The 11,281-nt window shown below is 52.9% G+C and overlaps 1 protein-coding gene across 1 annotated transcript; it reads left to right on the plus strand.

Annotated features, from left to right (window-relative positions):
* The first annotated feature begins 5,262 nt into the window (after positions 1 to 5,262).
* Positions 5,263 to 11,030, plus strand: PEX19 (peroxisomal biogenesis factor 19). The gene is made up of 8 exons (XM_038768679.1): positions 5,263 to 5,322; positions 7,498 to 7,598; positions 7,703 to 7,868; positions 8,906 to 8,991; positions 9,266 to 9,445; positions 9,629 to 9,805; positions 10,253 to 10,297; positions 10,590 to 11,030. Exons 1-8 carry the CDS (start codon positions 5,268 to 5,270, stop codon positions 10,671 to 10,673), a joined length of 894 nt encoding a protein of 297 aa, XP_038624607.1. The 5' UTR covers positions 5,263 to 5,267; the 3' UTR covers positions 10,674 to 11,030.
* Positions 11,031 to 11,281: the final 251 nt, after the last annotated feature.

The raw sequence follows: 11,281 nt of genomic DNA on the forward strand, positions 1-11,281 counted from the left end.
TCCCTACCCAACAGTGGGCTCACAGTCTAAAAGGGGGGAGACAGAGAACAAAACCAAACATACTAACAAAATAAAATAAACAGGATAGATATGTACAAGTAAAATAAATAAATAAATAAATAGAGTAATAAATATGTACAAACATATATACATATATACAGGTGCTGTGGCATCAAACTAGCTCTCTTGCTCCCTTCAAAGCCCTCCTGAGAGCTCACCTCCTCCAGGAGGCCTTCCCAGACTGAGCCCCCCTTTTCCTCTCCTCCTCTTCCCCTCCCCATCGCCCTCCCTCTGCCCTACCCTCTTTCCCTCCCCATAACACGTGTCTATTTGTATTAATGAGCCCCTTCCTTCCTCTCCATCCCCCCCATCTTACCTCCTTCCCTTCCCCACAGCACCTGTTTGTACATATTTATTACTCTATTTATTTATTTATTTATTTATTTATTTTACTTGTACATATCTATTCTATTTATTTTATTTTGTTAGTATGTTTGGTTTTGTTCTCTGTCTCCCCCTTTTTTAGACTGTGAGCCCACTGTTGGGTAGGGACCGTCTCTATATGTTGCCAACTTGGACTTCCCAAGCGCTTAGTCCAGTGCTCTGCACACAGTAAGCGCTCAATAAATACGATTGATGATGATGAGGCGTATATAACTATAATTCTATTCATTCATTCAGTCGTATTTATTGAGTGCTTACTGTGTGCAGAGCACTGGACTAAGCGCTTGGGAAGTCCACGTTGGCAACATATAGAGACGGTCCCTACCCAACAATGGGCTCACAGCCTAGAAGGGGGAGACAGACAACAAAACAAAACATATTAACAAAATAAATTAAATAGAATAGTAAATATGTACAAGTAAAATAAATAGAGTAATAAATCTGTACAAACATATATACAGGTGCCGTGGGGAGGGGAGAGGAAGGAGGGGGCTCAGCCTGGGAAGGCCTTCTGATGGTATTGACACCTGGCTACTTGTTTTGTGCTGTTTTCTGTTTGTCATTAATGGTTGTACTCTGTGGTAAGTGATTATTAAGCGCTGGGGTAGGTACAGTAATAATAATAATGGTATTTGTTAAGCGCTTACTAGGTGTTTGACGATTTTGACACCTGTCTACATGTTTTTTTTGTTGTCTGTCTCCCCCCTTCTAGACTGTGAGCCCGTTTTTGGGTAGGGACCGTCTCTATATGTTACTGATTTGTACTTCCCAAGCGCTTAGTACAGTGCTCTGCACATAGTAAGCGCTCAATAAATACGATTGAATGAATGAATGAATTGAATTGAATTCAATTGAATTGAATGAATGAATTGAATGAATGAATGAATTCAATCATATTTATTGAGCGCTTACTACTACTACTAATAATACTATTATTACGATTGAATGAATGAATTCAATCGTAATAATAGTATTATTAGTAGTAGTAGTAATAAATACGATTGAATGAATGAATGAATTGAATTGAATTCAATTGAATTGAATGAATGAATTGAATGAATGAATGAATTCAATCGTATTTATTGAGCACTTACTACTACTACTACTACTAATAATAATGATGGCATTTGCTAAGCACTTACTATGTGCAAAGCACTGTACTAAGCGCTGGGGAGGATATAAGGTGATCAGGTTGTCCAACGTGGGGCTCACAATCTTAATCCTCATTTTGCAGATGAGGGAACTGAGGCTCAGAGAAGTTAAGTGACTTGCCCAAGGTTACACAGCAGACATGTGGCAGAGCTGGGATTCGAACGCATGACCTTTGATTCCAAAGTCCGGGCTCTTTCCACTGAGCCACGAAGCGCTTGGGAACTAATGATGGTGGCATTTGTTAAGCACTTACTATGTGCAAAGCACTGTTCTAAGCGCTAGGGAGGTTACAAGGTGATTGGGTTGTCCCACATGGGGCTCAGAGTCTTCATCCCCATTTTACAGATGAGGTAACAGGCACAGAGAAGTTAAGTGACTTGCCCAAAGTCACACAGCTAAGTGGTGGAGCTACAAGTTGGCAACATATAGAGATGGTCCCTCCCCAACAATTGGCTCACAGTCTAGAAGGGGAGACAGACAACAAAACAAAACATATTAACAAAATAAAATAAATAGAATAGTAAATATGTACAAGTAAAATAGAATAATAAATATGTAAAAACATGTATACAGTGTCTCCCCCCTTCTAGACTGTGAGCCCCTTGTTGGGTAGGGACCATCTCTGTTGCTGATTTGTCCTCTCCCAAGCGCTTAGTGCAGTGCTGCACACATAGTATATATATATATATATATATATATATATATATATTTGCACGTATTTATTACTCTATTTTATTTCTACATATTTATTCTAATTATTTTATTTTGTTATTATGTTTTGTTTTGTTCTCTGTCTCCCCCTTCTAGACTGTGAGCCCACTGCTGGGTAGGGACCGTCTCTATAATGTTGCCAACTTGTAATAATAATAATAATAATAATGGCATTTATTAAGCGCTTACTATGTGCAAAGCACTGTTCTAAGTGCTGGGGAGGTTACAAAGTGGTCAGGTTGTCCCACGGGGGGCTCACAGTCTTAATTGCCAACTTTTAATTGCCAACTTGTACTTCCCAAGCGCTTAGTACAGTGCTCTGATTAATCCCCATTTGACAGATGAGGTAACTGAGGCCCAGAGAAGTGAAGTGACTTGCCCAAAGTCACCCAGCTGACAATTGGTGGAGCCGGGATTTGAACCCCTGACCTCTGACTCCAAAGCCCGGGCTCTTTCCATTGAGCCACTTGTACTTCCCAAGCGCTTAGTCCAGTGCTCTGCACACAGTACGCGCTCAATAAATACAATTGAATGAATGAATGAATATATGTATATATGTTTGTATGTATTTACTATTCTATTTTATTTGTACATATTTATTCTATTTATTTTATTTTGTTAATCTGTTTTGTTTTGTTGTCTGTCTCCCCCTTCTAGACTGTGAGCCCGCCGTTGGGTAGGGCCCGTCTCTAGATGTTGCCAACTTGGACTTCCCAAGCGCTTAGTCCAGTGCTCTGCACACAGTAAACGCTCAATAAATACAATCGAATGAATGATTGAATGGTTGATTTCCTCGTTTTACCGCATCTGTAAAATGGGGAATAAGACTGTGAGCCTCGTGTGGGACAGAGACCGTGTCAAACCCGATTTGGTTTTATCTGAGCCCCTTCCTTCCTCTCCCCCTCGTCCCCCTCTCCATCCCATCTTACCTCCTTCCCTTCCCCACAGCACCTGTATATATGGATATATGTTTGTACGTATTTATTACTCTATTTATTTTACTTGTACATATCTATTCTATTTATTTTATTTTGTTAGTATGTTTGGTTTTGTTTTCTGTCTCCCCCTTTTAGACTGTGAGCCCACTGTTAGGTAGGGACTGTCTCTATTTGTTGTCAACTTGTACTTCCCAAGCGCTTAGTACAGTGCTCTGCACACAGTAAGCGCTCAATAAATACAATTGATTGATTGATTGATCTACCCCAGCGCATCGTATGCCTCACCGTGCCTCGTTCTCGCCTGTCCCGCCGTCGACCCCCGGCCCACGTCCTCCCCCGGGCCTGGAATGCCCTCCCTCTGCCCATCCGCCAAGCTCGCTCTCTTCCTCCCTTCAAAGCCCTACTGAGAGCTCACCTCCTCCGGGAGGCCTTCCCAGACTGAGCTCCCTCTTTCCTCTCCCCCTCCCACCCACCTTCCCCTCCCCACAGCACCTGTATATATGTATATATGTTTGTACATATTTATTACTCTATTTTATTTGTACGTATTAATTCTGTTCATTTTATTTTAATATGTTTTGTTTTGTTGTCTCCTCCCCCTTCTAGCCTGTGAGCCTGCTGTCGGGTAGGACCCGTCTCTAGATGTTGCCAACTTGGACTTCCCAAGTGCTTAGTGCAGTGCTCTGCACACAGTAATCAATCAATCAATCAATCAATCATATTTATTGAGCGCTTACTGTTTGCAGAGCACTTGACTAAGCGCTTGGGAAGTACAAGTCGGCAACACCTAGAGATGGTCCCTACCCAACAGTGGGCTCACAGTCTAGAAAGGGGAGACAGAGAACAAAACCAAACATACTAACAAAATAAAATAAATAGAATAGATATGTACAAGTAAGATAAATAAATAAATACCTACCTCCCTACCTCCCACCCCCTCCTTCTCCCTCAGTCTCCTGCCCTCCACAGCCCCTAGCCCTTTTCCCCCACTTCCTCCTTCCCCATCTCTCCCCTTCTAGACTGTGAGCCCACTGTTGGGTAGGGACCGTCTCTAATATGTTGCCAACTTGTACTTCCCAAGCGCTTAGTACAGTGCTCTGCACACAGTAAGCGCTCAATAAATACGATTGATTGATTAAATAAATAGAGTAATAAATATGTACAAACATATATACAGGTGCTGTGGGGAAGGGAAGGAGGTAAGATGGGGGGGATGGAGAGGGGGACGAGGGGGAGAGGAAGGAAGGGGCTCAGTAAGCGCTCAATAAATACAATTGAATGAATGAATGAATATATGTATATATGTTTGTATGTATTTACTATTCTATGTGCAGATATTTATTCTATTTTGTTAATATGTTTTGTTCTGTCATCTGTCTCCCCCTTCTAGACTGTGAGCCCGCTGTCGGTTAGGGCCCGTCTCTAGATGTTGCCAACTTGGACCTCCCTAGCGCTTAGTCCAGTGCTCTGCACCCAGTAAGCGCTCAATAAATACGATTGATGATGATGATGAATAAATACGATTGATTGATTGATTGTTTTGTTGTCTGTCCCCCCCTTCTAGACTGTGAGCCCGCTGTCGGGTAGGGCCCGTCTCTAGATGTTGCCAACTTGGACTTTCCAAGCGCTTAGTCCAGTGCTCTGCACACAGTAATAGCTCAATAAATACAATTGAATGAATGAATGAATATATGTATATATGTTTGTATGTATTTACTATTCTATGTGCACATATTTATTCTATTTTGTTAATATGTTTTCTTCTGTCGTCTGTCTCCCGCTTCTAGACTGTGAGCCCGCTGTCGGTTAGGGCCCGTCTCTAGATGTTGCCAACTTGGACCTCCCAAGCGCTTAGTCCAGTGCTCTGCACCCAGTAAGCGCTCGATAAATACGATTGAATGATTGATTGAATGAATGATTGACTAGTAAGCGCTCAATAAATTCGATTGACTGAATGAATCCGGCCCCCGCCCCCCGCTCCGGCTCCTCCTCCTCGTCATCGTCGTCGTCGTCGGTGGGAAGATGGCGGGCGAGGGCCCCGGCGGGCCGGACCGGGAGCTGGACGATCTGCTGGACAGTAAGGGTCAGGGGTCGGGGGTCACCGGCCCCTGTCAGCCCTGCAGGGGAGGGGGCCCTTCCCTCCCACCCCCCCCACCCCCAGCCTGTCAGACAGCACTCTGCCACCCGCAGAAGGTCATCTCGTCCATGCCCCTGCCGCCCCCCGCCGCCCCCTCTGAGCTCTCCGGCAGGGACGGGTTTGCTGGACAGTAAGGGTCAGGGGTCAGGGGTCACCGGCCCCCGTCAGCCCTGCAGGGGAGGGGGCCCTTCCCTCCCACCCCCCCCCCCCCCAGCCTGTCAGACACCACTCTGCCACCCGCGGAAGGTCATCTCGTCCATGCCCCTGCCGCCCCCTCTGCGCTCTCCAGCAGGGACGGGTCCGCCCCCTCCGGGAGTCTAACCCCAATCCGGCCCGCTGCAGCGGACTCGGGCTCCTCTGGATCGACACGTTCCCCTCCCCAGTGAAGCCCCCCAGGCCTGCCCCGTCCCCCTCCCCTTGCCCGCCATCAGCCGCCTCCTGGCTGTGCCCCAAGTGGGACAGGGCATAGGGACCTTTTCCCCCTTCTAGACTGTGAGCCCACGGTTGGGTAGGGACTGGCTCTATATGTTGCCAATTTGTACTTCCCAAGCGCTTAGTACAGTGCTCTGCACATTGTAAGCGCTCAATAAATACGATTGATGATGATGATGATGATGACACGTCCCCCTCCCCAGTGAAGCCCCCCAGGCCTGCCCCGTCCTCCTCCCCTTGCCCGCCATCAGCCTCCTCCTGTGCCCCAAGTGGGACAGGGCATGGGGACCTTTTCCCCCTTCTAGACTGTGAGCCCACTGCTGGGTAGGGACTGTCTCTATATGTTGCCAATTTGTACTTCCCAAGCGCTTAGTACAGTGCTCAGCACACAGTAAGCGCTCAATAAATACGATTGATGATGATGATGTTGCCAGCTTGTACTTCCCAAGCGCTTAGTACAGTGCTCTGCACACAGTAAGCGCTCAATAAATACGATTGATGATGATGATGTTGCCAACTTGTACTTCCCAAGCGCTTAGTACAGTGCTCTGCACACAGTAAGCACTCAATACGATTGATGATGAGGATGTTGCCAACTTGTACTTCCCAAGCGCTTAGTACAGTGCTCAGCACACAGTAAGCGCTCAATAAATACGATTGATTGATTGATAGGGACTGGCTCTATGTGCTGCCGACTTGTACTTCCCAAGCGCTTAGTACAGTGCTGTGCACACAGTAAGCGCTCACTAAATACGATTGATTGATTGATTGACAGAGGTCCTGCCCACGCCCCTTCCCCAGCCCAGTGTGGGGGTGGAGGGCGACCAGGGAAGCAGGTGAGGCAGTCGGTCTAGGGGAGAGTTGAACACCCCCGACCCCCCCGGGGGTGAGGGGAAGGTACCCCAGTCCTTATAGTAATAATAATAATAATTATAATTGGTATTTGTTAAGTGCTTACTATGTGCAAAGCACTGTTCTAAGCACCGGGGAGGACACAGGGTGATCAGGTTGACCCACGTGGGGCTCACAGTCTTCGTCCCCTTTTTACAGATGAGGGAACTGAGGCTCAGAGCAGTTAAGTGACTTGCCCAAGATCTCACAGCAGACATGTGGCGGAGCCGGGATTCGAACCCATGACCTCTGACTCCAAAGCCCGGGCTCTTTCCACTGAACCACAATGCTTCTTAGTCCTTGGGGGAGGGGCACTTCCGGGGCATGTTGGGAAGCGGGGGACATCCCCCTCTATTTATATACTCTATTTATTTTATTTGTACATATTTATTTTATTTTGTTAATATGTTTTGCTCTCTGTCTCCCCCTTCTAGACTGTGAGCCCACTGTTGGGTAGGGACTGTCTCTATATGTTGCCAACTTGGACTTCCCAAGCGCTTAGTACAGTGCTCTGCACACAGTAAGCGCTCAATAAATACGATTGCTTGATTGACTTCCCAAGTGCTTAGTACAGTGCTCTGCACACAGTAAGCGCTCAATAAATATGAATGAATGAATGAATGAATGAATGAATGAATCCCCTCACCTCAGTGTGGTGGGGACCTCCCACTGTCCTCCCCATGGAGCATCTGCGGTTCAGCCCCTCTCCCCCCATCCTGACCCCACCGGGCCTGGGCGATGCCGGGGGTGCGGGGCGAGGCAGAACAGCCCCCCATCTTTCCCCCCACCAAGGCGCCCTCGATGACTTCGACAAGGCCCAGCCTCCCCCGCCGCCCCCGAGGCCCGCCGCGGACGCCCCCGCCCAGCCAAAATCTCCCGGGGACACGGCCAAGGTAGCGAGGTGCGGGGGGATGTCCGGCGGGGTTGGGGCGGCCCCACGGGGGCAGGGGACGGGACGACGGGACCCCCCCACCTCACGTGGCCACCGCCCCGGCAGGAAGCCCTGTTCGCCTCCCAGGAGAAGTTCTTCCAGGAGCTGTTCGATGGCGAGTTGGCATCCCAGGCCACGGCCGAATTCGAGCGGGCCATGGAGGAGCTGGCCCGCGAGGAGCCCCACCTCGTCCGCCAGTTCCAGAAGCTGTCCGAGGCCGCCGGGAGAGTGGGTGAGGACCCCGGCGGGGCTCCGTGCCAACGGGCAGGGGCGGAGCGGGACCGCCGCACCTCGGCTGCCCCCAGAAAGGGATTTTTCTGCATACGGTGGGGGTGTGCCTACCTCTCCTCCCGAGGCACATCAACTTCCAGCTCCCGGTGTGGTGTAGACATGCTCACCTCCTCCCTTCCAATTCCTAGAGGGGTGTTGTTGCTCCCCCTCCTTCAGTGTCCTGCACCGTATAATCACGTCCACTTCCAAATCCCAGTCCCGTGTAGACATGCCCACTTCCTCCCAATTCCTGGGGGGGTGGGGGGTGTAGTTGTGCCGCCCCTTCAATTCCTCGTATGACATGTGTAGATGCCTTCATTTCCAACTCTGTAGTACGGTGTAGACATGTCAACTTCCTCCAGTCTAATTCCTAAGGGCTATTGGTTTGCCCCCCTTCTCAGTTTCCTGCATGATGATGATGGTATTTGTTAAGTGCTTACTGTGTGCCAAGTTCCGTTCTAAGCACTGGGGTAGACACAAGGTCATCAGGTTATACCAAATGGGGCTCACAGTCTTAATCCCCATTGTGCAGATGGGGTAACTGAGGCACAGAGAAGTTAAGTGACTCGCCCAAAGTCACACAGCTGACAATTGGTGGAGGCTGCAGGGTGTAGACACATCTACCTCCAACTCCCTGTGTGGTGTAGATATGCCTACCTCCTCCCTTCCAATTCCTGGGGGGGGTGTAGTTATGTTCCCCTCCTCCCCGCCTCCAATTCCCAAAGTGGTGTAATCACACCAACCTCCCTTCCTATTTCTGGAGTGGTGTAGACGTTCACCCCCCACCCCCTCCCCTTACAATTTCCTGCCTGGTGTAGATACACTTGCTTCCACCTCGTATTCTTCCTCCTACCTCCTTCCACTCCCAAACTACACCACTGTAGATGTAACTCTCCCCCAGCCCCCCACTCCAACACACACGGTGTAGACACCGCCCTGCCCAGCCACCCACCCCCAAGTGTCGTGACCCTGAATCCGGTCCCACCCCCATCTCCCCAGGCAGTGATGCATCCTCTCAGCAGGAATTCACGGCATGCCTGAAGGAGACCCTGAGCGGACTGGCCAAGAATGCCACCGACCTGCAGGTGACGGTCCCTCCTTTGGGCCCTGGGGCAGGTCCTGGGACAGCTGGTGAGGGGAGAAGGGAGGAGGGGTGGGTGCCCCGCTCTGGGCCCTCCGGGAGGGCCCCGGGGAGGAGGGGGCCGGGTGGGGGGGAACCACCAAGGTGCCCCATGTGTGTCCTGGAGCACTGGGCTTGTCTGGGGAGCAGTGAACCTCCCCGTGTGTATCCTGGAGCATCGGACCATCCCGTGCGTGTCCCGGAGCACCGAGCGGCCCCGTGCACGTGTTGTCATGCAGGCGTCCGGCGTGTCGGAGGAGGAGCTGGCGCGGGCCGTGGAGGGGCTGGGCCTGGGCCTGGGCACAGACGAGGGAGGCGGGGAGGAGGGCAACGGCGTCCTGCCCGTCATGCAGAGCCTCATGCAGAGCCTGCTCTCCCGAGACGTGCTGTACCCCTCCCTGCGTGACATCACCGACAAGGTGCCCGCCGACCCTCACCCTGCCCCCGACCCCGTCTTCCGCTCCTCTCCCGCCCCCTCACCCCATCCCCGGGCGACATCACCGACCAGGTGCCCGCTCCCCGCGCCCCCTCCCCCGTTGCGGCCCGGCCCCGGTCGGTGTGCCCGGCGGTGACGGGCGCGCGGGGGCCTGTCCCGGCTGCAGTACCCGGAGTGGCTGCGGGTCCACGGGCCGGCGCTGGGTGCGGATCAGCTGCAGCGGTACCGGCAGCAGCACCGCATCATGGAGCGCATCTGCCAGCAGTTTGAAGCCGAAGCGCCGGGGGACGGGCCCGCCCAGCGCACCGCCCGCTTCGAGGCCGTGCTGGACCTCATGCAGCAGGTGGGCTGGGGAGGGGGGCCGGGGGCGGGATCGGGGGGGACCAGCCTGCCCAGTGCATCGCCCAGTGCGTCGCCCGCTTCCGGACCGCGCTTCACCTCGTGCGGTCGGTGGGCAGGGCCTTGGCGGGGTCGGGGCCCCGGGGCGGACGTGCGGACTGCACTGACCGTTTCCCGGCTGTGCGCGGCCACGCAGCGTGTGGCCGAGCCAGGGGCGGGGACTGAGTCGGAGCCGGTCCGCAGGTCCGGGTCACCGGGGCAGAACCCGGGTGCTCGACTAGTGGGCGGGGGGCACTTCCACCCTCCTCTCCCTTCTGCCCCTGCTTCCTCGGCCTTCTGACCCCCTTCCACATCCCGGGCTCCACAGGTTGGGGAGGGGGCGGCGGGGTCAAGCAGGGGAAGGGGGCACCGTCTCAGCTGGGCCCCCACCACCCACCCCCCCTCCTTCCAGCTCCAGGACCTGGGCCACCCCCCAAAGGAGCTGGCAGGGGAATCGGTGAGTGACGTTCTCCCCGCAGCTTGCCCCCCGGCTGCCCGGGATCCTCTACCACCCCACCCTGCCAAAATCCCCGGCCCCATCCCCTTTCCCCTCAGATCCCCGAACCGTGCCCCTTTCTAGTCTAAATTCCCCCTCCCCTAATTGGAGCCAGGCGGGTGGGGAAAATCCTAACCGGGCAAGGGGGAGACCAGGGTTTGTGAGGGGGGTTCCCTTATCCCCCCCCCAATTCCTCCACCCCCCACCCCTGCTTTCTCCCCCTCCCCCACTTTCTCTCCCTCTCCCACCCCAGCCACCGGGCTTCAACTTTGACCTGGACGCCTTGAACCCCGCGGGGCTGGCGGGGGCCAGCGGAGAGCAGTGTCTGATCATGTGACACCCGTCCCCCGCACACTCTCGAACCCCGCACCCCGGGGTCTCCCCCTGCTGCCGGTGAGGGGCCGGGGATGAGGGTGGGGGTGATGCCGAGTTGAGGGTGAAGTGATCCCTCCCAGGGAGGGGATCCTCTGTGCCTTGCTCCCCCCCGGAGTCCCCTCCCCAAAAGCTGCAGGAGTCCAAGCGTTCGGGCCCACCCGGCCCCGGACGGCAAGCCGTCTCTCCCGTGCCCCCAGCCCCGGGGATGGGGAGGGATGGCGCACGGAGGTTTGGATGTGGGTGAGGGGGCTGCCTCTGGAAGCCCCCCTATACACCTCTCCCCTGCCTCCCTTCAATAAACACCGTCACTGAGGCTGGACAAGTGTGTGTGACCGTTCTGTCCCCACGGCCGGCTGGGGCCTGTTTTTTCCTTCCCCCTCACCCCACTTCGGGGCAAAGACCACCTCCCCCTCCCCACCTCCAGCTCAGACATCCTGCTTCCACCGAGGGAAGAGGGCGGCATTGATAATAACAATAATGATAGCATTTTATTAAGCGCTTACTATGTGCCAAGCACTGTTCTAAGCACTGGGGAGGTTACAAGGTGATCAGGTTGTCCCACAGGGGGCT

The sequence above is a fragment of the Tachyglossus aculeatus genome, chromosome Y4, assembly GCF_015852505.1.
Source record: "Tachyglossus aculeatus isolate mTacAcu1 chromosome Y4, mTacAcu1.pri, whole genome shotgun sequence".
Taxonomy (NCBI): domain Eukaryota; kingdom Metazoa; phylum Chordata; class Mammalia; order Monotremata; family Tachyglossidae; genus Tachyglossus; species Tachyglossus aculeatus.

Excerpts from the sequence above, each read along its gene's own strand:
- PEX19 (XM_038768679.1), top strand. The coding sequence starts at position 5,268 with ATGGCGGGCGAGGGCCCCGGCGGGCCGGACCGGGAGCTGGACGATCTG. Across the intron at positions 7,599-7,702 it reads CTCCCGGGGACACGGCCAAG|GAAGCCCTGTTCGCCTCCCA; the intron begins GTAGCGAGGTGC and ends CCGCCCCGGCAG. Across the intron at positions 10,298-10,589 it reads AGGAGCTGGCAGGGGAATCG|CCACCGGGCTTCAACTTTGA; the intron begins GTGAGTGACGTT and ends CTCCCACCCCAG.